Source organism: Hyalella azteca, unplaced genomic scaffold (genome assembly GCF_000764305.2).
Source record: "Hyalella azteca isolate HAZT.00-mixed unplaced genomic scaffold, Hazt_2.0.2 contig10942, whole genome shotgun sequence".
NCBI classification, from domain to species: Eukaryota; Metazoa; Arthropoda; class Malacostraca; order Amphipoda; family Hyalellidae; genus Hyalella; species Hyalella azteca.
In genome coordinates, this window is record NW_025940959.1 from 8,578 (window position 1) to 34,232 (window position 25,655).

A 25,655-nucleotide genomic window follows, 5' to 3' on the forward strand; every position below is an offset into this window, starting at 1 on the left:
CAAAGGTCTCGCCCGTCCGTCTTCTCCAGGTTTGTCAAACCTCAAACTCCGCCCACCCATCATGCAAGACTTCAAACTTTGAGCGTCCACACGCTCTGTCTTGTCGTCAAACCTGGCATGACATGCAAGACTGACGATAAGTTTGAGCGTGTGGACGGGGCTTAACTCAAGTCCGACTTGATCGAACAAGTGTTCTTTCCAAACTTGAATCAGATTGAGCGAATAATATAATACGTGCTAAAGTTCTAAATTTTATTAAAATATGTATAATCATCTAAAATTTAAGAACTGATTACGAAAATATAAAACGTTGTTACTGAAAACTTTAACATACGTGAAGACTTAGCTAGTCTGATTGCATTAAGAACAATAAAAATATTAATTGTTACTGATAGCAATGCAACAGCACATTTTATTACAAAATCAATTGTACGAAATTTAGAATGATTGTATTAATGTAAGTGATTTTACGGAGCTGTACAAATTCTTTAATTGTATTTGCAATAGTTTCGCTATTTATTGTTAATCGCTATTGTGTACTTAAATTCCAACATGAATGTTCGAAGGTGTATAAAATGTGTACTAAAGCGTACAGGATTCTGATTGATTCAATCAGTAATCATGTTACTTAGATTGATTGATCAGATAATTAATCATCTTACTTAACAGTTCTAAATTTCGACATATTATTGGAATATAACGCGGTCGCGGTGTCTTGTTCCGACGGTAAGAGATATGATACGATGATACGTGGCAGCTGCGGTTTAATGCACCAGTCATGAAAAGATCCGGGCAAATAACACGATATTAGATCTTCTGTGAACAAGGCACGAAAAGGAAAAGAATCGGCGACAGGCCACATCAGGCCTACACTCCAGCGCCGACATCACTATATGTTATGTTATGAGTCGTGTGTCAAAATCGTTAAACGTGGTGTAGCATTTATGCTTGCTTCAGCGGTGTCAGTCACACTGTAGTAACAAACAGTTACTCTTTTCGACTTTTTCTCGAAAACGTATTGATAAATATACCAGTACCACTGACCCTGTGAGTCTTGTGTTAAGCTAATCAACGTAAATTGTAAAAATCACGAATACGTCGTGCCGACACAGGCGCGTCCATTTTCAAAGGGGGAAGGGAACGACTTGCGAAATATATTGCATAGAGAGAACACTTAAGTGGCGGGTGGTAGTCGAGCTTTGATTTTGAATGAGGAGCTAAAGATTCCGCATCAACAACATACACAATTTTTCAGGACCTATCGCAGCTTGGGACTATGCAAACACTAACTAACGTACCCAATGTGAGAACACCATGCGCTTCTTTTGAATTATTGCGTCCATGTTCAATTTTTCTCACTTTAATTCTAAATATTAGAATGTGTCTACTTTAAGACAATTCCTGAACTAGCGCAGCACTTATATAATTACTTATATTCCGAATTATTCCAGTTCCTTGTATTCCTTATATGCCGGAATTCAGTATTTCCTTAGCAAACACACATGAACAAGTAGAACTCAAACCTTGTTGCCGAATCATGCGTTAAACTGCATCTTCAGCCTCGTTCTTGTCCTCTTCTACATCGTTTTCCTCAGCTACAGGTTTGCCGTTTTCATCCAACACCTGCAAAAAAACGATCTGAAATACGTGCGAACTTCGGGACACGGTGCACCTTCCATGACAAACACAATAATAAATCAACCTAAACAGTGGAAGGTATCGGTTATATGCACTCATAAAACCGCAATTATTAACTCAAAACCACTAGCTATTATTTCGGAGTTTGTCGACACTTCTCCGAACTCTTCAGCGGACTCAAACTCACAGTTTCAAATATAACTAATTAATAGCAAGAATCTGCGTTAGGGATCGTTGCAAACTTTTACGGTGCTGCATTTACGATTAAACGAAGCCTTTCCCAAAGTGGGCGATATCGCCCCTTCAGGGGCGGTGGAAAGATTTTTGGGGGCGGTAAGGAAGAAGAGGGCGGTAGGGGGGCGATAGGGGGGGGCCGGTCGTCCGAAGTCGATGTCAGAAGTTCTAACGTTTGTTTGACGATTTGTAAACAACACGTGCAGCACATCATGACTCCCAGCGATGGTTTTGTCACCCAGATCTGTTTTTTTTAACCTCTCCTGGCTTTACGTCTCGGACAAATTAACGGCCGGACTCGCGGCCGGTCTCACGGCCAATTTCCAAATTCAATGATCAAGGAATATCTCTCAAACTAATGAACTTAACTCGATGAAACTTAGTACACGTATTCATTAGGACCTAACAATAATGTTTAGCTCGTGAAAATTGTTTGAATTTTGCCATCGTTTGTTTTTGAAATAGTTATCTGGCAATACGGGCCGAAATTCACAGTGATCAAGTATAATTTCTTCCAAACTACTGAACAGATTCGAACGAAATTTTGAAATTGCAGTCCTAACTACCGAACGGTAATGTTTAGCTCGAGAAAATTTTTTCGATTTTGCCTTCGTTCGCGAGTTTTTTTTTTTTATTTTACCTTCATTCGTGATTTAAACAGCAATATTTAAATTCAAAGTAATCAAGAATTTTTTTCCAAACTGCTGAACAGATTTGAATGTAACTTAGTATTAAAATACCGAACCTAAGCAACAGTGATGTTTAGCTTCGTTACAATTTTTTTCGTTTTGCCTTCGTTTGCGAGTTATACGGCTATAAGTATCCGGCTATAAGTATACGTATCTTGGTTAAACCGGCCGGTAGAAAAGCCGGTCGTTCCTCCTATATCTGCAGAACTCGCAAACGAAAGCAAAATAATAAAAATTGTCAGGAGCTAAACATCACCGTTGAAACGTTAGGTAATTATATAGAAAGATTCGTTGAAATTTGTTCTGTAGTTTAGAAGAAATTTCTTGATCGCCGCGAATATAAGTGACAAATTACCCAGCGATACGGGCCGAATATAAGGAAGTGTGAAATCAAGGATGACGGTGAAATGAAGAAAAAAATCGCAAACGAAGGTAAAATCGAAAAAATGTTATAAGATAAAAAATCACCGTTTGGTAGTTAAAAATGAATAATCAAAAATTCGTTCAAATCAGCTGTTCAATAGTTTGGAAGAAATTCTTTGATCACTGCGAATTTTGGCCCGTTTCGCAATATACGCGTAACTCACGAATGAAGGTAAAATAAAAAAAATTACGAGCTAAACATCACCGTTAGGTTCTGATGAATACATGTTCCAAGTTTCATAGAGCTGCGTTCATTAGTTTGGGAGATATTACTTGATAATTGAATTTGGAGATTGGTCGTGAGACCGGCCACGAGTCCGGCCGTAAATTCGCCCGAGACGTCCTAGGTTTCTAGTGCTGAAACAGTTAAAACAGCTGAAAAACATATTGGTTCACTAAATGGGGTTCTATTTGTGAAATGCACATTTGTGTTTAACCTTTCTCTTTTAAAATTACAGCGTACTAAATTTCAAGAAAGAGGCGTACGTCTGTGGGGGGCGCTAGAAATTCACTAGGGAGCCAAAGGGGGCGCCAGCCTGAAAAAAGTTTGGGAACCACTGATCTAAACTAACAGAATTTTTCGAAAATTTCATTCAAATCTGAAAAAATATGTACAAATTTGAAGCGATTCCTTCCGCAGTTTCTTGTTATCAATTAGCGATGTTTAAAATTTCATTTTATAGGGTTTATGAGCTCTACAGTTATGTAAAATAAAATTTCATTTGATCGAAAACAAAATGATGTGAAAATCTGTAGTAATTCCTCCCGCCGCGCATTGCTGATAATTAGTTATGGTCTGAATTTCAGGAAGATCCGTTCTGAATTTAGGGACCAATGAGCTTCGTATATCCTAAAGTTTTGCTTTTGGATCCGCTAACGCGTTCGCGGGTGAGTTCGAAGTGTCGATCAATAGATCGAGTATACATATTTCTGAGCGCCAAGCCTTGAATCACGTACATCGGACGGCACGAGTATAACAAATTGGTCAACAATATGCGAGAGTTTAGCATAGAATTTACAAATAAAATAGTTATACATTAAACAAGAAGTTTTCTTCATTTTAACAGAAAATGATGTAAAATACGTTTTCTAGCAGTAACTGTAATTATTTAACATGGAGACTGATTGACAAAATAGAAGGTTCATAGTTCATACGAAACTGGACTAACGAGTGAAAATACTAAAATTTTGAAGTAGTTAGGATGAAGATAAACTGATTCATAAGGAAATTGAATCGTTATCGTTAGATGAATATTATTTTGTGCCTAATAATAATCACAAATCGGCGACAGGCCTCATCGGGCCTACACTTCAGCGCCGACATCACTATGTTATAAATAATGATGAACAATTTAGCTCTGCATATAAAGGAATGTGTACCTGAGCTGCGAGGTAGCCGTCCACATCCTCGAGTTGTTTAGAGAGGAAGCTCGCGGTGACGGTGATCTCTCCAGCGTTGCTGGGGGTCAGTGTCGCCTCACACTGGGCCTCGCCCCCCGCTGGGATGTCCCTGGGTGCACATCAGTACTTAGTGCCAGATACTTGGGTACCACTACTAGTTCACAGTGTACTTAGTTCGAGATATTTGTGTACCAGTTCACAGTACACATAGTGCGAGATACTTGGGTACCACTACTAATTCACAGTGTACTTAGTACGAGATACTTGGGCAGTTCACAGTGTACATAGTGCGAGATACTTGGGCACCAGTTCACAGTGTACATAGTGCGAGATACTTGGGTAGCAGTTCACAGTGTACATAGTGCGAGATACTTGGGTACCACTACTAATTCACAGTGTATTTAGTACGAGATACTTGGGTAGCACAACTAGTTCACAGTACACATTCTTAAACTACTTTTCAAAACAGGAATATGAAAACTTTGGCGAGATACTAGGTGCAAATCAGCTTTCATGCAAAATAGTCAGAGATAATTGAAATTAGTTGACTTTATTGAAATGATATAATCTTTTCCTCCTAGTTACGAGGTATTCCACCTCAATTATTTTTATTCAGACTCTCAAGGTCCAGAGACTCACTCTTTAACTTTGATGAACTGAGACTCGCACTTCGTTGCGATGACGTAGAAGACAGCCTTAGTGAGGGCCATAGGAAGAGGGTTGGTGAAGGACAGCTTGCATGTCGTCGGCTGACCTACCATGAATGGCGTTTTCGGCTGCGAAAAAAATGACTGCATTAATATTTATAACATGAAAATAGTAAAAACTAAGATAAAAAAAACATTGTTTGAAAATTTAATTTATTTTTACAAGACACTAGAAAAGAACCTGAAAAAAAACATGAGATTAGATTAGAATGAGGTTTCAGATGCCAAATCGAGTGTAGCTGCTGTGCTCACTACGTGAAACCTACATCACGACGGTTGAATGTTTTTTTAATAACACGTCTCCCTCGAAAAAAATTTCATTATATGTATGTAATATATGTAAAAAATGTATGTATGTATGTTGAAAATGTATGTTGAGAAGGCAGGCATAATTGTACTGTATCATTTGTTTAAGAAAGAAACAAGTACCTACGTAACTCCAACATAATGAATACACCTACATTATATTGAGACATCGACCTTAATTTTACTTCATAAGCGGAGCCCTAAATATTTAAAAACACACTTTGGTGAACAATAAATATCGTTCTGCCTGAACAACAAAAACAAATTCGCATTATTCACCGTAATTTTGATATCAGGTTTTCGCATCCTGAAGTCGTCCTGAGCGAAATATTCAAAGTCCGTAGTGTCGACTTTCGCGAGGCAGGCGACGTTCAGGGCGCATTGATCCACCAGCTTGTTATAGTACTCTTCAAACGTGACCTCCGTGATCACCTTCTCCTCTGTCGGAAGGGGTTATTATTTGAACTCAGTTGAATAATGATGGGTGCTCCAGTTTATTATATACATGTATGACGCAGTTTAAATGATTATGAGCGATTACTCTAGCGTGATTTCTTCAATTTTCGTCTCCTCTGCCGATAAATCTCTGCCGATAAATACCTCACTACAATTCCTTCAACACTTGTCGTCACTCAAAATATCATTTAAATATTTCTAAACAACCCAAATTATTATTTCATCGTTATCATTTAAAATGGACTTCACTAGCTTCAATGAGCGTTTCAGTTGTCAAACCGAAACTGAAGGCTGGTATATTTACCTCCAGCTGCAATACCTGGAGGTAACTCGAATAGTGGCAGACTCGGCATATATAGCCATGCTTAAAAAATATGGAACGGTCTATAATAACGTAAACGGTTACAGTCAACATAAAATATTGCGAAGAGCTATAGTTAAGCAATTTTATTCAACAATGACACGGACAGCAATATTAGAATTAGCGGTGATTGGCTCTTCCGTTTATATCATTCAAATGTCAATTCAGAAAATGACCAAGTAAATATCAATTCAGAAAATGACCAAGTGAAGAGAGGACAATCATTTATGCTTTACATTTAAAAGTAAAACATGAAAGAAAGCCAGTAAATCTCACCAGATTTTGCCTTGATTGTTCTCTTGAATTCTTCTTTCTTGACGAGCTCCTTTACGGCTCCTGTGTACAGTGTAGAGTCCGCTCTCAGCACCACCGATACATCGTGGTCTTTATCAGACTTGTTCATAATCACCACGGATATTCTGATATTTAAGAAACAAAATATGTTATTTGCATAAGTATAACTATTAATGCAGTACACTTATGGAAGATGGACACATATATATGACCATTAATGCAGTACACTTTCAGAAGATAGACACACTTAAGAGATTGTTCTTTATTTCCACCCTCTGGTTACTCCATGAACTAGCATTGGTAATACATCGTGTGTATACATGCTATATACAACATATAGCCTCAGGAGCAATGCATTGCTAACCTGTAGTAATAAATAAATCGTATTGTGCTAATAAAGTCAGTTTGAAGTCATTATTCGCATTTGATTCTATATGAGAGAAAATGAAATAACGGATTGTTAGTGTCATTAAAGGAACTGTACTTCTAGAAAAAGCTACGTACGTCATTCCGGAATCGTACATGCAATTTTCAGACTTTCCTCAGCACTATCAAACAGAAACTTTATGTGTTATTATTTAAATAATTCTGCATTGTATTTCAAAAATATCAATTTCAGAGGTAGGTACATGCAATGAATGGTATGCTAGACAGTACGTAATTCCCCTATCCTGCACTAAAACGGTTATAGCAATAAAATTATTGTGTTAATATAGAAATAGCAAATATTATTAGATCAATCAAAATTTCTTTGTAATTAGAGTTTACATGAGGCCATTTCGAAACAAGTTTTGTTTCCTCCGGTGATTTTCTCATTGAGAAGATCGCCTTTATTAATATAAGTAAATTGCACCGCAAGATTTACGTTGCTGGAGGACTATAGAAATCAATTTTCCTCTGTCGCCTTTTTTTAACCTATTTTGTACTTGCGGATATAATATTTCTATTTATTTAAAATGGATCAGAAAGTGCAACGAGCTTCGACTTACGTGAAGGGCTGCCCGATAACGATATCGTCGAGCAGCAGTAAATCAAATTCAATGTCCTCAATTTCTTCATTGAGGTAATAGCGAGCGAAGACGTTCTCACATCGGCGTAGAGCGTCACGCATCACGTTGCGTTCCTCGGTCGAGTCTGTTTAACGCAAACGTAAACGAGATTCAAAATAAAAGAAATAATAATGTATCAGATAACTTAATGAAAGCCAGGCCAATTTAGACGAGGTGTAGAAGTACACTGGTAATATAGACAATCATTTTTAATCTTTTGGCCAAGACATGCAAAAAATTTCAGAAAGTGAGCATTATACAATAAAGATCAAAATTTGCTGCAGTGAGGCACAGTTGATAAGACAACGGAGCGTAAAGCATCCAAAATTCATTATTTTATTCTATGACATACCTTCATTATGTTTGTATTGGTCTGTGATATCTTCTCTTACGTAGCGACCCACGGCTTTGGTACTCAGGTTCAGTCCGACTCTGTCAGGAAAAAACAACAAAAGTAAGAAGCGTTCATTTACAAATGTCAATATGAATTTTTTTCTGGTAAGATTTGTGGCTTGCGTATGGAAAAAGCTAGAAAATATCGTATTCATATAAGGTAATCATAATATTCCCCTCGAATATTTCTAAGTGAACAAGTGGAATCGATCAGAATATCAAATTCATTTTTACCTCATTTCTGCTCTAGCCAGAATGGCTGAATCTCTACCAAAACGGTAGAAATAAAAAATAATTATAATTATAGCGGTGTCAGTGTTGATTAGGCCATTAGGCCTGTCGCTGTTTCGGAACATCACAGGAGTTTCACAGCTTGTTGCCTGCCTCGAACCCACAACTCACAGTTCCAATCTTGGGACACTAAACTGTAACCGCTTGTGCGAGAAAAAGTATCGTTTTCGCAATTCAAATTTTGGATAGTGATTATTTCACCCCACCTGTTTTGCGGAAACAGGGAAAAAACAGGAAAAACAAGAGAAGCACTTTGTTCTTACCCTCCTGTTTTGCGGCCGAGGAGCTTCATGGGTTGGCTGGCGCCCCTGTATTTCCAGAAGAGCTTGTCCGCGTTCACTTCGGCGTAGACGAAGGGCGTGTCAAATGGCAAGTGAATTTCACCCCTCTTGACTGCCACTTGTGACGTCGGCCCGCATCTATACTGACCTGAGAACACATTTTATTACAGTACTGATTATCTTCACCGATTTAACTAACTCTGTATAAGTGATTACTCTTCCGTGCATTGTAATTGTTATACTACTTCTTCAGTCCGTCCTTAAATTTTAAATTGCTGGCTTATGTGAACCTCCTGGCATATTCTCATAAACGAGAAATCAAAATGTAGAAAAATTATGAAATTTTTATTAATCTATCTAAAAATTTATGACATTTCTCAATAATTAGCAAAAAAACACTGCAAAGGAACAAGTTCTCAACGTTTTAGAAGATTGAACCGGAACATGCAAATTTTTTTATATCAAAATGGCTGCTACAACAACGAAAACTGATTCATATCGAAAAACATAAATAAAACTAATACTTGTTAAAGATAGCCAACTTATTAGTGCATTGAAATGAACAAAAAATACAAAGATTTCTCACCATCGCTTTCCTCCTGTGGAGTGGCATCCACTATCTGCCATCCGCCATATTCTTCGCCCAAGTCCGGCCTCTTCATCCACACTTCGTTCCACACGTGGAAGTTCCAGATGGAGTCCGAGTTTAGTCTCTCGATGGTTTCTCCCTGTGAATAGAGTCCGCTAATATCTGTATAATTTCTTTTAGTAGGGCCTATATAGCAGCTAAGCACTTTTGAGGAAATGACAGCATAATATTTGAGAAGAGTTGAAATTGAATCAGGTTTACCTTTAGAAATACACCACAAAAGTTGGAACCCGTCATAACCGGGAAAAATTTCTAGCGCAAAATTTTTTGGAATAGAACTTTCATGTTAGTTCCAAAGTTGACATCGTTCCGTTGGAATCCTAAACAAGGATGTAATCATCTATATAATTGTTGCACTTACCTTTGTCACCTGACAACATTCTGGTTAGCATTATCCGAGATAAGACCGGCTCATTTCGTAACCGATATGGCTAATTAGCTAATATCTTTATCGTGTCCACTAGATAACAATCGCATACCGTGCATCTGCAAGTTCCTATAAATGCTCAACCTCACATAACCACTCTAACTACAACCTTCTCAACGTTCAACTGCATGTCTTTGCTCAGTGCAGTAATATTGATTTTAGTATGCATTATCCACGCTTTACTCACCTTATCATCAAAAAAGTAGTCGATGGTGAGGGAGTTGTGGGTGTCGTGGGCCGAAGAGAAATTTGTCACGGGTCTGCATGGCAGTCCGATGGTCCTACAAGCTGTCGTAAGGACGCCGGAAAAGACCCAACACTGGCCGAACTTGACGGGGGTTTTGGTTTGGTAGAACTGGGTGAGGATGTTTACAGAACCATTCCACTCGGTGGGGGCAGTTCCCCCTTCGTATTTGCCTGACCAGTTGCCCACTAGCACACCGCTGTCATCGGGGGAGTTGATCTGGAGGTGGCGGAATTAGGAACAGTAGAAGAAAGATTTTTTTTATGACAAATATTGAGGTGATATTAGAAAGGTTTTTAAATGAATATTCCAGAAGGAGAAATTTGTAAAGTTATTAGGTAGATTTGTAAAGCTATTAGGAGAATAATTCGATCAATGAACATTTCATATTGGTGTTTCGATGCCAGAGGCAGAAAGTAAGATATTAGAATGTGAGCTTTTGCTGGTATGATCGTGCGATGGTTACAGTAAAAAAACGTGTGAAGTGGTTGCTAGATTAAATTGTGACAGAAAGTTGATGAAAATCTTCAGGAAAAAGCTGACAACATTTTCTTTCATTGTCAGGATGAACTAGCTACCATAACTCTGAACGCAATAAAAACGTGTTAAAAAATGAAAAAAAATTAATAATAAAAAACATGACAATCAAAAACATGAGCAGGATGAGTAATAAACGAAGACAAGATTTACTAACTTATCTTGATTAACATGAACAAAAATCTTTTATCTAAGATATTGTTCGATAAGAACATTGTACTAACCCCAGCGGAAATAGCACGGGCGACCTTTGCAGGGTCAGCCCGGTTAGGTGTAGACATGCGGCACACTTCGGTGAGCATCATAAGCACGCACTGCAGCACGTGTTCGTGGAACTGCGCGTAGTGCCATGCACACGGGCGCAGGCGGTTGTGCGTGCCACGCCAGATAAGACCGGTCTGCTGCAAGACGTATTCTTTGCGCTCCTCTTCGCCTTCGATGAACGTCGCGTCCTCTGGACCACGTAAAGAGAGAATGTGAGGAGGAGAAGCCTAGAAGGGGCTCGGTAACGGTTACCAAAGTTCTTCTTGAAAATAGAATCATGACAACCGATTGAGCGAGTGGCCCGAACTCCCCATATCGAGCTCGAGAAATGAGGTGTCATATGGGAGATGGGGAGGGTGAGTCCGATAGTAAAGTATTAGGTTTACCGAAGAAGTAAAGTAAAGAAATTTCGAGTGGTATTTTCAAGATAACAACTCTTTTAACGTCGGTAATTCAAGCCGATCCTCTAAATCACGAAGGCCACCGACAAATATAAAACTGCTTGTTGTACTGAGATTAATTTGAGAGATTTCAGAGTCCGAAATTTCCTGCTGGCAGTCAGTAATGTGTTGTCCACCGTTGGTAGTGAAATTCCAATACCTGTATTTTGTAAGATAACACGCAAATGGGAAGAAATAGGAATTCAAAGTAAACACGTTAAAAATCCTGTTTCGTGGTGAATTTTTGCTTTGGTCTCAATGGTGTTGGCAGTTCCGTTTGCATAGTTCATGTGGTAAAATTGTGTGCTTGTAGTCTACTGAAATGCAAGTAACTGTAGTGGAAGGGAAGGCTTTAATAATTTCGTAAGACAAAAACATCACGATGTTTAATCTTCTTCGTGAACTGTGGAGCACCTATACTTCTCGTCAGGGTTGCAATTACGAAGATGTCACCGAAAGTTCGCTGCACCTCATCGCCGCGGTATTGTCAGAAGGTTCGAGCTCTGCAGTTAAACTAAACGCCGGTAACTGTCTTGTTAAAAGACCAATCTTAGTAAGTCTTCTATCACAGTTTAAGCAATGGGGTTTGTAGTACAATTTTACGATGTTCATTAAAACGTCATTTTGCACGAAAAAAAGTAGATTTAATTTCAGAAGAATCACCAGTTAATAGAAGCACACTTTACATAGTTCCAACGTGATAGAAAAACTTTTTAAGAATCTCAATAAAGCCTTCAAGGTACAACCACAAGATCTACCGCTAGAGCACGAATCACCGAGAGTTAGTAGAGTGGAGTGAGCCCAGATAGCACCTTACTAAACGGCTGGCAGAACACGACTAACTCCAACTCTCCAAGTTGCCGTCGCCCCGAATCCCGATGCCGACAGTCCGACTCACTGAGTCACCGGTTACCAACTCACCCATACGCCATTAATTAAGTCGCCATACCTAACCTCGCACTACGTCACTGCTACTGCAGTAAGGCCGGACTCTAATGTTACCAAGGCGGCTACGGTACCCAAGACGTGGCTGTGCAATTACTCTCTCGGTAATCGGTATATATACTAAAATAAAAACGAATATAAATGAATAAATTAATTGATAATAGTTATTGATATCCATCGTTCACAAAGGTAAAAGATAGACACCACCATAGACTAACTTCTCCATGTGCTTATTTTTCGCTGCACAGCAAATAATCAATACCGTAAATCGAATCCAATAAATATGAAGACGACGCACTCACCGGGGCACCAGGGGTTGAACACGATGTACAGAGGGTACGGGCACGTGAAGTTGTGGGTAGCATCGTCGCTGCTGATGTCTACCTCCACCCTCCATGCCCCGATGATGCTGGTTGGGGGGCTGCTCAGCTGTGGGCACGACACTTACGTTGGGGTAAAGTTACTGGATTACGGGTACGGGTACGTGATAGGGTTCAATTTTGGGGGCGAAGTTAGTGGATTAAATGGCTACGGGTGAGCTTAAACGGCTACGGGTGAGCGCCTGGGTTCAATTTGGGGGGGGGGGAAGTTAGTGGATTAGACGGCTACGGGTACGTGAAGGGCTAACAAATTGATATTTCAACCAATAATATTTGAAAAATGTTAAAATGTTTATATTTAATGAGCCCCCGATACAAAATGCAAGGGTTGTACTGTCCAAATAATTATATACGTTTTGCACGTAGCTCTGTTAAACCCTTATGCCGGGCTAAACTGGATTACAATGACTCGCACACGATCAAAACGTGCATCGCTATTTGGACAAAATGTCACTCATTTCTCTGAATGCGCGAAGAAATACAATGGATAAATTGTAAAAAATAACGATGTTTCATGTAATGCCCTACACTGATTTTGAACGTAAAATTATTTTTCAGGTCCATGAATGCAAATTTTCCGGCGTGCTTTTCAATTATCCTTATACCAAAATTAAACTACACAAGGGGGAAGGGTGATTAGGAGTTGGCCACCTATAAGACGTCTGTAATTCTCCCCAACCTCAAGAGAGATGCTCGAGTCTGTGACGCTGTGGATCTTAGCAGACCATCCCCCCAGCATCTCCCCACCCACCGACACCCCCTCTTGGGTGCCGTTGCCAAAGTTAGGGTTCTTGCAATCTGAAAATAAAAATATAAGAATAATGTAAAAATTTTCATCTAAATTGTTCAAAATTTTATAATAATCTGAAAATAAAAATATAAACATAATGTGAAAAATTTCATCTCAATTGTTCAAATTTGATGAATTTTTGAGAATAATAGCTAAAATTGTGAATGTTAGATGGTGCACAAGTTGAAAAGGGATTGAAGATTGAAATTTTTTTTTTGAAGATTTAAATAAGAAATATTTCCACATATTATAATTCCCATTAAACAATTGTCTGCTCTTTACCCCAATATTCTTAACACTCAAAAGCAGAATAGTTTTCTTAGGAAGATTTACTTTAAAGTTCAGTCAAAATTCCCCTAGTGAAGTCAAAGAATAATTGTGACGATCAGAAACGATCGTCACGATCAGACTCTTTTAACAACCATCGCGAAAAAAAAAAATCTTGCATAACAAGCAAAATTCGAACTCAGGCATCATCCATCATTCAAATTACTTCGAAATCAAACAAAGCTTCATAAAATTGTATCTAAATTTTATTTTCTAACTTTAAATTTAATTACAATTTTATTTAATTTAATAAAATTTGTATTTCATTTAATGAAATTTGTTTTTTGTTTTATTATATTTTGGGTTCATATAATTAGTTTTTATTTCACATAATTAAATTTTTACTTCATTTAATTATAATGTATTGGTATTTCAATTATTAAAATTTTGCTTTATATAATTAAATTTTTGTTTCATACAATTAAATATCATTTCATTTCATTAAATTTTGCATTTCATTTAATTATATTTGTATTTCAGTCAATTAAATTTGTATATCTTTCAATTAAATTTCTATTCCATTTAATTAAAATTGTATTTCATTTCATTAGATTTTTGTTTCAAATAATTAAATTTATACTTCATTTAATTGAATTTTTATTTCATATAATTAAATTTTTACTTTATTCAATTAAATTTGTATTTCATTTCAATAAATTCGTATTTCATTTATTTAAATTTGTACTTCATTTCATTGAATTTTTGTTTCATATAATAAAAGTCGTATTACATCTAATTACATTTTTATTAAATTCTATTTAAATTTGCATATTCGCACCGGAAACGGTGAAGACGAAGCCGATTTTGTCCCTGTTGGCGTCGTAGCGCCTGTTGGTGGTGAGCCGCAGGCTGAAGGGCTGCCCTCTGCGCACCACTGCACCGCCGCTGCTGGGGGTCAAGAGGGAGAAGGGGAAAGGAGCGAAGGGTGCCCATGAAGAAGAAAAAGGCGGCGTGAAAGGAGCATAAGGCAGAATTAAAAGACCCCGAAAACGATGTAATTAAGGCAGGCCGTGATGCATTAAAATGCGATTTTTAAGAAAAAATTTGTTCCATGAAGGAGTGATTATAATCACCGTATAGCGTGGTTAATATATAATATACGTATATAATATATACATCTCGGAAAATTAATTAGAAAACGATTAAATGCAAATCAAAATTGCGCACACGCGAATCGTTTGAGTTCAGGTACAAGTAATGTGTGAAGTGAAGCAGGGAGTTACAATCGTAGTAGTGAATTGCAAAAGCAAAATTCATTAGATAATAACGTATGAAATGAATTAAAGCATCGGAGGGAGAAGAGAACAAGTGAATGGCCGGGAGGAGAGAGATGAGTAATGACGGAAATTGGAAAAGAAGAAAATAAGGGAAGAATGAAAAGAACAAAAACAAACTCGTTAGTAAATACAGTTAAAAATCTACTGTAAACTCTCGTTACAGTTAAAAATCTACTTTAGACTCTCGTTACAGTTAAAAATCTACAGTAAACTTATTAGTAAAAAATAATAAATTTATAAATGTGTTGGTTAGGAAGCTTGAACTCACGATCGGGAAGTCGTGTTGGTTAATTCACGATTAGCGATTCTGTTTCAATTTTCCATCCAGTCGCCAATCATTTCATTTCTAGATTCTCCAATGAAATATTAATTTATATTTGAAGAAATATTGCAACCAAATATTAGGCTTTTAATTTTCAGGTATTAACTGCATGCAATTGAAGAACAGACTAAATTCTAGCAATATCTGCTACAAAATCATTGATTTAAAAAGAGTCTATGTTTTAAAGGCAGGTAAATCAAAAGAACTGGGGTTAAATGAAAACATAGAGAAAATTACTCGAGTAAAAGGACCAAATAACAAACAAATGATGGATAGAAATTTACTTAACTTCTAATGTAAAAAATTTGTCGATATTTTTTGCATGTCTTACGCAATCAAAAAATACCTAATTCCATCAAATTTAAATTTCATCACGCTCTAAAGTAATTCACAGGTCAGTTTTTGTTCGAATTTCGGGTAAATTATTAATAGGTCTAAATTTTCTAAAGAAATCAAGGAGAGTAGAACATATCATGTCAAATGGAATTCATTATCATTTGATAGCGTGCATAGTTTTTTAAACTTATGACGTATAGCAGCATTAACATATATCCTTTAATACTTAATAAAAATAACTTAATTTAAATCATCATTATTGATGATATAAAAAATTATTTAGTTTGGAGGTTCGGCATTATTCCTCTCCCCCAAAAATTACTCTAATTACACAAAGTAGCAACATTATCGAGAATATTATATCATCAATTAATCGAAGCTATAGAATACGGCCGCTTTAAAGATAACCGTGCAGTCTAAACACGACGGCCACAGAAATACTTAATACGATTCAGCACCTATAATAACATTTCGATGTTATTTTAATACGATTCAGTACATATAATAACATTTTTAAAGTTTATTTTTATAATAATAACAATTAATGAGTGTCTTATTTGTATGATATTATTGCATTGTTTACCTGTCCTTGGCATCCATGAGATGATAGTCTGCCGTACGATGGGCGGCGCCGTTCTCGCTCCTCTGCCAGTCCCAGCCTGTCACCGCCAGGTATTCTGCACCAGACATTCCATTAATAATGGTAATAATAAAAGTAATAGCAGTAGTTATGGTAATGGTTGTAGTTATAGTAATAATTTTATCAGAGTCGAATAGGCCAAAACTAGTCGTCACTGGTACTTATTCTGCACCAAACAATCCATTAGTGGACATTTATTTCTTACCTTGCAAATAATTTAACTCAATTACACGTTATCCAACAACTTTAGTACATAAATACCTGTCTCTTATACACATCTACCTTTGTCACCTGACAACATTCTGGTTAGAATTATCCGAAATAAGACCAGCTCATTTCGTAACAGATATGGCTAATTAATATCTTTATCGTGCCCACTAGATAACAATCGCATACCCTGCATCTGCCAGGTCCTATAAATGTTCAACTTTACTGACCACTCTAACTACCAACTTTCAACTGCAAGCCTTTGCTCAGGGCAGTAATATTGAAGTTAGTATGCATTGTCCACGCTCTACTCACCTTATCATCAAAGAAGTAGTCGATGGTGAGGGAGTTGTGGGTGTCGTGGGCCGAAGAGAAATTTGTCACGGGTCTGCATGGCAGTCCGATGGTCCTACAAGCTGTCGTAAGGACGCCGGAAAAGACCCAACACTGGCCGAACTTGACGGGGGTTTTGGTTTGGTAGAACTGGGTGAGGATGTTTACAGAACCATTCCACTCGGTGGGGGCAGTTCCCCCTTCGTATTTGCCTGACCAGTTGCCCACTAGCACACCGCTGTCATCGGGGGAGTTGATCTGGAGGTGGCGGAATTAGGAACAGTAGAAGAAAGATTTTTTTTATGACAAATATTGAGGTGATATTAGAAAGGTTTTTAAATGAATATTCCAGAAGGAGAAATTTGTAAAGTTATTAGGTAGATTTGTANTAATCTGCTGAAGAACGTCGAAGACTTAGAATGATGAAAATATTCATGAGAACATGTCAATTGAAAGACTCTTCAACAAAACAAACTGCATACCTTGGAAAAAAAATAGTCCCAAAGTTTTAAAAATAAACAGAAAAACCTTCTGCATACGTAGCAAAATATTCTCAAAGCATAAAAATAAATAAGAAAAGATACTGAATACGTTGCAAGACAGTCTCGAAGTAAAAAAAATCAACAGGAAAACGTACAGCTCAGGTTACAAGTCACAACGCGATATGTCAACTATCCTAAGGGAACACGGCCAGCTAGGCTGAGTCAGCGCGATAAGAGCTGACGTTTGGGCATGTCGCTGATGGTGTTTATGCTCGTGGGGCTCAAACAAACTTGATGATGTTTTCGAACTGCCCGAGGGCAGGCACTGCTGACCTCAGCACTTCTCTTAGCTACTGACCACAGCACTTCACTCTTTGCTGATCTCGGCACTTCACTCCTCTTAACTGACCTCAGTACTTCACTCCTCTACTGACCTCAGTACTTCACTCCTCTACTGACCTCAGCACTTCACTCCTCTACTGACCTCAGCACTTCACTCCTCTACTGACCTCAGTACTTCACTCCTCTACTGACCTCAGCACTTCACTCCTCTACTGACCTCAGCTCTTCACTCCTCTACTGACCTCAGGATTTCACTCCTCTACTGACCTCAGACTTTCACTTCTCTACTGACCTCAGCGCTTCACTTCTCTACTGACCTCATCACTTCACTCCTCTAGTGACCTCAGCACTTCTCAAAAAATAATCCGGATTTATTAAAAACACATTCTCTTTCTGGAGCATTTTCCGCGTATTACCATGGCTAAAATTTGTTTCAGAATGTCTTTCCTTCAAATTTTTTAAGACACGTAGTAATCGTTTAAAGTATTCATAACAAACAATTTACTAAATAATATTGTTTATAATTTAAACTTGTTAATTAACGCGTAATTGTTAAAAATACAGTATTTTACCTTTTGCAGCGACATCTGAGGCATGCGGCGGAGAAGGAAGTGCGCGGTGAAGAAGAGGCGAGTAATGCAGTCATGCAGCCATGTGAGTTACGCGCCACCGAAGAAACCCAAGTGCAGGAGTGAAAATTCTTGTGTTATTTCGTGTACAAAGAAACCAAGTATCCCAAAATAGACAATAAATAAGGATGAGTTGGTATTAGTTTATTATAATGATTTGGGTCCAGTAAAAGTACGAGTTGTTTTTTGCCATCTTTGATGATTGATGAATCTTTGAAATGTGTTTAGTTAAAATCAGTTTATCTTATCAACAAATGTCAAATGATAAACAGAATTAATTTATAATAAACTCAATCAATCTGAATATAAAATAAATTTGAACTTAACAAGTGCATCCTCGTGTTCATAACAAGTGCACTCACATGCTCATGACAAGTGCACCCACGTGTTCATGACAAGTGCACCCACATGTTCATGATGTACTTGTGTGCTGCTATGATGCAATAGATAACATCCATACAGGATATTGCGCTCCCACTTCAGTCATCCTGTTCCAACGAACTGCGGCAATGACGTCATAATGTACGGGTACGTAATTTGGACGCACGTTTGTTATTAGTTAACGTTCGGAATTGTTAGTTATTATTATAAGTTATTAGTTAACGTACTAATTATTCATTCAAGTGTTGCGCGCACATACGAGTGTGTCTGGCATGCACGGAATTATTATTTATTTATCTTAAGTGTTTCATACGGGACAGGTAATAATTTGCGTACAGCATGTACGTAATCAACATGTCTCTGCTTTTTTATGTTCGGGATTGGCAGTAATTTCTAACAATCATTCACGTAATTATCGTATAGCATACTGAATGTTACTTGTAAGGTATTGGCAAAAATATACGTAAAAAGTAAGAAATCAACTTGTATCTTATTTGTTCCGTGTAAGGTTGGCAGGAAAATACGTATGCAGTAATTTAAGGGTAATACATACATATTGTTTTTGTTTCGTAAGTTGTGTAAATATTTATAGAAACTAATAAAGTCTCAATATAGGGAGTAATTTGTGCCAAAATGTGCAATCTTCCTGCAGCTCACTCTTTCAAATGTTGATTCAAAGTAAATGTGCATAAGGCTGAAATGAAGTGTGAAGCATGTATTGCTGATATCGCCTCTGCGTTGTTGACATTTACCAACATGTTCACACACCTACAGTCAACATCGCTTAAGAATGTTTACTAAACATGCACCAATGAACTTGCCGGAGACCCAGAACACTTCAAGAATTGTTTAAGGGCTTGTGAAATTATGTTTACAGGTCATGTAACAACATTCAGTATTTATGTATTTATAAATAGTAAAGACAAATTTATGAAGTATTATATTCGTGCTTATTTAAAAATTTATACTTAGAATAACATAGACTTCGAACAGTATTTATTGCTGCATTATGGATATAGCCAAGAATGAGTTCAGCTCACAATACAAGCTTTCGTAAATATCAAAGAAACATTTCAACTTATTCGCGAAAATGACGAATTTTAAATTTCATCTATTGCACTATTACAATATTGAGGAATAAATTATGGCTCGCCCCAAAAAACGTGTGTCGGGCAGATTTATGATTAAAGCGAAAAGCACACAACACAAAAATTTTGGAAATTTGATGGTGAACGTACAGCCCGACCCACGTTTTTTGGGGCAAACCATAATTTATTTTCTACTATTTAGTCCACAAGAAAAACGTGTTTTTTTAAGTTTTTTTAAGTATTTTATTTTCTCCTTTTTAGTCCGTTGCTACACAATTCAAATCGGACTAAAAATCAAATCTACACATTTATCTAATGACTTGATTAAGAATGACTTGACGTACGTATCGATGATACGCAGCGTCAGCGCCTGCTCGTCTATAACGTCAGCCCCCGCACGTCATACTATATATATACTATATATATATACTTTACTCAATTAAGCTAATTTATGTCTCTAATTGCTAGTTTTTATGATTGTATCTGAAATTGTTAGGCGAAAATAGCCTGCATGATCGTATTGCAGTTTCCGGCCAGCGGGGAAATTTCAGACGCTTTACGTTGAATGATGATTGATACGTGGCGATATAGAAGTTCCACGCAATTAATTAACTACGTTGAGGCTGCTGAGCTAATTAACCCGCACCCAACCGAGCTAATTAACACTGAAGTATACGCACAAGCATTGCCAAAATCAACACAAGGCTAAAAACAGGAAGGAAATTAACCGTTAGAAGCTCCACGCATCTGAGGGTAGCGAGGGGTGAAGTGCTTGCCAGAGCGATCAATATGTGCGGCTAAATAACATGTTCATTTTATTACTGGTCAAATCAAATTGAAGATCATATGTTATCAGGATTCTTTAATTCAATAATAACGGGTAATAATTAAAGGAATATTTAAACGAAATAAGTTATTTTCCATTTCAGATATTAACTTCATTTCAGGTATTCCGGTGCTTGCCCAAACGTTCGATATAAAGCTGAATAACATGTTATAATTTTAGCACTGGCGAATAATGTATTCATTTTATCACAGGTGAATAACGTGTTCATTGTAGCACTGGTGAATAACGTGTTCATTTTAGCACTGGTGAATAACGATCATTTTATCACAGGTGTATAGCGTGTTCATTTTATCAAAGGTGAATAACGTGTTCATTGTATCACAGGTGAATAGCGTGTTCATTTTAGCACAGGTGAATAGCGTGTTTATTTTAGCACAGATTGCAGAGGAGTGCGAGATAACTTTACCAGTCGTACGGTAATAAATGCAATTACATGTTTATTTAACGAGCGGAAGCACGAAGCAGGATGTAGATGAATTGCTTATTATGAATGATGAATTATTATTAATAATTATTATTATAATTATTAATTCATCATAATTATTATTATGAATGATGAATTATTTAGTTAAAAATTCCGAAAAAATGAGTCCATTGGAAGTCCCCTCGTGTTATTATAATCAGACATCATTCAAAGTAATTTTAATTGAAAGCCATTACCCGATCATTAACGGAACATTTTCATTGTGTGTAGATAGGTAAAGTTAAATTTTTAGTAAATTATCACCTATAAGAGCATTTGAATGCACTTGATAAATTTGAATGCACTTGATAACTTGATAATGAATAGATCGCTCACTGTAGTGTCAAGCCGGGTGTTTCAATGCTACACATAAGAGCGATTTTCTTTATAGAATACAAAGACTATATCGAAGGCACAATTTATGGAGGAAAGTTAGAATCGGATAAAAAACGCAAGCGGTTGTACGGTTTCTGGTTAAATGCAGACAGATTGACAGGATGGCTGAGACATACAAGAAAGCAACACAGATGGCATGAATAAATTTCGTAAATGGGCTAAACCTGCCCTGAATAGACGCCGATTGACACAATTTAGGTACTGTGGTGCCTACATGCCAGTCCTTGATTCGTGACCCACGTACGAGTAGAATCCTTTGTGCATGTGTATAATCTCAGCAGAATATGCGTAAAAAGAGCACAATATAATCATACGGACTCCTTTCGTGTGATAACTTTAAAAAGTAGCAATTTCATCAGTTCTATAAATATTGCTTCTTGCAGAGCATTAGCATTTCCTCAGTTGCACGCATCACGCATGTAGCAGCGCTACGAGCGGATGCAATAGAGTTCTTTGGAGTCTTTGCTCCCAGATATATAGATAGATTACCAATGCCGACTTTGTACAATTATTAATACTCAATGAAAAATATTCTGAATGCGCCGCACCAGCGTGACCATGGCCAGAGCCAAATATCAAAAATCCCAAAGAAGCATCAACATTTTTTCCAAAATCTCAGATGCATTAATTCAATTTGTATTCATATATTACCTGTAAAAACTTTTTACATCGAAAAAAACACGACGTAACTCACTTGTGTCTCTGAGGTCCTGAAGTGCGGATGGCTTTGGTCTCTCATCCGGATCCGGTTTTGTCGGAAGATGGAGTTCGGGAGGACGCCGACCAAACATCCTACTCCAACAGCTTTGGAATGACACACAGCAACACGGGCACACGCAACAAATTTGTTCACAGGTGTCACAACACGACTGGCTTCCAGGGGGAGAACAACACGCTGAGCAATTGTTACCCATTGTGTGTTATAATGCATTAACTTTTTTATTCCAAATAAATTAGGTCCGATGCTCAAAAGACCCAAATCCCCGACAGAATACAAAAATCCGACGCACGGAGAGAAATTTGCTAGTTAATTTGTCTTTTAGTGAATCAATTATAAGATGGGCTGACAATAATGACATGAAGGATTTGAGGTTTCAAAAATTAGGGCTGTTAAGCTATAAAATGTTCAGAAGCGCACAAGAAGTTACCACAAAGTTCTTTATAAATCGTGTGTGAGCTCCAATCTAGTGTGTATACAAATGGATCAGTTGCGATAAGTTTTAGTTATTCATATTATTGAGATATGAAATTTTAGTTATTCATATTACTGAGATATGAAGCCTGTAAGTGAAGAAAGAGAAAGGATTAGTGCTTTCTTACGGCCCACATTAGTCTTCAAGGTTGATTGCCATTAACATTATAAATCAATTGTTTAGAAGCACAATTTTATCGTCAAGATCAACCGATGACCTAAAATTTTGATGCAGGTGCGATGTCGATGATGTTGATAAAATTCAAAGATTCGCTAAATTTCCGGACAATAGGTATCGGTGATAGTTACCGTGTCGAACACTTAACAAATATGTTAGAATTTTTGGCTCTTACCATGAACCGTCCGCTTTAGTTTGCACGGTGTCTGGTGAGATAAATTTCTTTTTATATTGTCTGAATGCATTACTGGAATAAAAAGTTAGGACGCGTGGATATAAAAATCCGCATAAAAATACATATGTAAATTAGTAAACATTGCTTGAGAAGTAAATATTTGCTATTGACAATAAAATCGTCTGTCCTGAAGCATACGGCCAAATTGCAAGGCAAATTATTGAGGAAGGGGAAAGATCCACGCTCTTCACTCACTTGTCTCTTCAATCCATGCATTAACTAAACCCTTCATGTACAAGGCATACATCGTACAAGCTATAGAAAGAAATGCAATCGTACAATTAGAAAAACTCTGTCCAATTCATTTCGGTTGGGCAGGGTACTTACTCAAATACGAGGTTCTTTGGAAATGACCAAAAATACTAAAATTCGGAAAGAAGTCAACTACGTATTGGTCTCGTTCAAGGGGACGGATTTTATCACATGAATTTGATTCGATTATATTTTCTAGTCCGAATAATGAAATTAATAGTAAGTAGTACTTAATCTAAGCGTAAAAATTATAATAATAAAAATTGCCGGCGAATCGTTCATTATAACGCATTCAACTGAGAGAGCCCGAGTCTCTACACCACATTATCCACAATTCGGCTTTAAATAACACTTTAAAAAGTGAACCAATATAGGACCACTCAGGCGGTACAACAAGAGGTTACATTGCTCGTGCTGGCCCATGCTGCCATCTAGCAACAAGCTCTCCGTTGAAACAGGTTCTACGCGGCGTACCTTGCAATCCCGGTTCTATTCTTCAACATATCTTTTTTTCGCGCTCTACCGTCCTCGCTCAACTCTACCCAGCGACGAGTGCAAATTCCGATGGTTCCTTCCTCGAATTCTAGTATTGAATTCCTACACTTGAAAATTTTTACAGGAAATTGAAAAAATGGTTTGATGATTTTTCGACGCTCATTAGTACGTAATGGGTTAGGGAAGGATCGTTAGAACAATATTGCAAAGGCATTTATGAGTTCTGCCGAATAATAGCAGTATTGTTCAGTTATTATTTATTTGTTTAGTTAATGAGTTTAATTAGCCAGTGAGCATCAGTCACTAATTCAGTTGCGTAGTAATAGAAACATTACCAACAAGTTCAGTTTTATAGAATTATTTTTCACTAGTTATTTATATATACTAATCACTAGTTAATGAGTCTAATTAGCTAGTAAGCATCAGTCACTAATTCAGTTGCGTAGCAATCGAAACATTACTAACAAGTTCAGTTTTATGTTATTATTAACTAGAAATTATTCTTAACTAGTTATTTATATGCTTATTTACATACACTAATCACTAATGTGCTAGTGATCATTATATGAGTGAAACATGGAACATAAATACAATTTTCGAGGCTGGAGCTTGAAAATCAGAGAGCGCGCCACGGCACTCGAAGCCTGTGATGGACAGGGGCTAAAATTACGCCGGTATCACTCCTAGCGCGGCCCTGTAAGAGCTGCCATTTGTACCGGGCTGTTTCTACTTGACTTATCAGTATTGCAGCATACCGAATACCGGTATATCATTCATTCTATACTGAAGCTAACATTTATGAGGCCACTAAATGTTCCTTGATCATAAAATATTTTGTAAAAAATGTAGCATAAAAGTATAACAGCAAGCTCATCGACAGGCTCGCAGGCTTCTTAAATGCAAAGGAAAGATGTGTGTTATTAGGAAATGGGAAATTCTATAGCACCACGTGAGAACTGACGCTTTTACGCATCAAATATCTTCCTCGTACATAGAAGCTGAAATCAAAACGGAAATTTACAACTTGATTCCCGCTGGTGCGATTGTGTCATCATTTTAATTTAACAGAAATATATTGAGTACAGCATAAAAATAAGTAATAAACCTCGGGAATATCAAATGGTGCAACGAACGCCTTTCTTTAAACAAGGTTTTCTCAATTCATCAGGCGAGAATTACATCAATCATAGAATTACAAAAATCATATAATAGATCGATTATAGAGTTAGGCAACAGCAAATGCAAGTGGGCAGGGAAATAAATGCCAAAAAGTGGCATCGTTGTTCTTAAATCATTTAATTTCTGTCTAGTACACATTGAACTTGAATTACGAAAACCAATTTGAATAAATTTAAAATCGATAGGTACAGCCCATTCTTGTAGCAAAATAAAACTATAAATTAGCAAAATGCTATATGAGTACATCCACTGAGCAAGAAATACTGTTGATTCAATTGACAGCGAGAACGCCACCAACACACACTCCTTTGCAGCTCAAGTGCCAAAGCACACTGAGAGGCTGAGACTGAGAGTCTGAGACTGAATGAACACTGCGCGACTCCTAAAAATTTGGCCAGCGGGCACCCGCGGCAGATAGAAGACGCCTTGCAAGGCAGTGACCTCCCCAATCTCGTGTGGGTAGTGTACTAACCTCCTACATATTAGCAGACCATAATGGCTGCCAGAGATGGTCAGGGGCTCAGAACTTGCGGGTTATGCGGGATATAACCTAATAATTTAATAATAACAATTGAATTGGTTGTGTGCTTTTAAGTAGCCATTGTACCGAGTACACATCAAACCTTATTCGGACGGGTTGAAGCATTAATGTAGAAGGAATACTCGCTGTGATTAAAGATCTATAATATTACTAAGAGCTTAACTTTTTTGGTTTTGTTAGGCTTAATACCAAAGGCAATTAACACGAACGATTTTATTTCGAAATCGTCGCCGCTCGAAGCAGTTTGTCGCCTGCCACAGACAACATTCTCATGGAAAATAACAGCTTGAGCTAACTCAATCGACAATTTTACG

At 37.3% G+C, this 25,655-nt stretch overlaps 1 protein-coding gene across 4 annotated transcripts; it reads right to left on the reverse strand.

Annotated features, from left to right (window-relative positions):
• Positions 1–863: 863 nt before the first annotated feature.
• Positions 864–22,398, reverse strand: LOC108678044 (annulin). Of its 4 annotated transcripts, XM_047882633.1 has the most exons (18): positions 21,964–22,398; positions 18,038–18,052; positions 16,045–16,138; positions 14,305–14,414; positions 13,089–13,207; positions 12,332–12,458; positions 10,605–10,834; positions 9,787–10,062; positions 9,110–9,251; positions 8,506–8,671; positions 7,911–7,990; positions 7,499–7,643; positions 6,492–6,634; positions 5,678–5,838; positions 5,025–5,161; positions 4,365–4,494; positions 1,517–1,623; positions 864–1,424 (listed from the first exon to the last, which is right to left on the reverse strand). In XM_047882633.1, exons 1-17 carry the CDS (start codon positions 22,181–22,183, stop codon positions 1,543–1,545), a joined length of 2,376 nt encoding a protein of 791 aa, XP_047738589.1. In that variant the 5' UTR covers positions 22,184–22,398; the 3' UTR covers positions 864–1,424; positions 1,517–1,542. The 4 variants fall into 4 exon arrangements, with proteins under 4 accessions (XP_047738589.1, XP_047738590.1, XP_047738588.1 ...); XM_047882634.1 differs by having other exon boundaries at positions 864–1,623; positions 14,305–14,411; XM_047882632.1 differs by having other exon boundaries at positions 864–1,623.
• Positions 22,399–25,655: the final 3,257 nt, after the last annotated feature.

Coding starts and splice junctions, on each gene's coding strand:
- LOC108678044 (XM_047882633.1), bottom strand. CDS start 22,183: ATGGGTAACAATTGCTCAGCGTGTTGTTCTCCCCCTGGAAGCCAGTCG. Junction 10,063..10,604: donor CCCGTGCTATTTCCGCTGGG/GTTAGTACAATG, acceptor CGCCACCTCCAG/ATCAACTCCCCCGATGACAG. Junction 7,991..8,505: donor CTCGGCCGCAAAACAGGAGG/GTAAGAACAAAG, acceptor TTTTCCTGACAG/AGTCGGACTGAACCTGAGTA.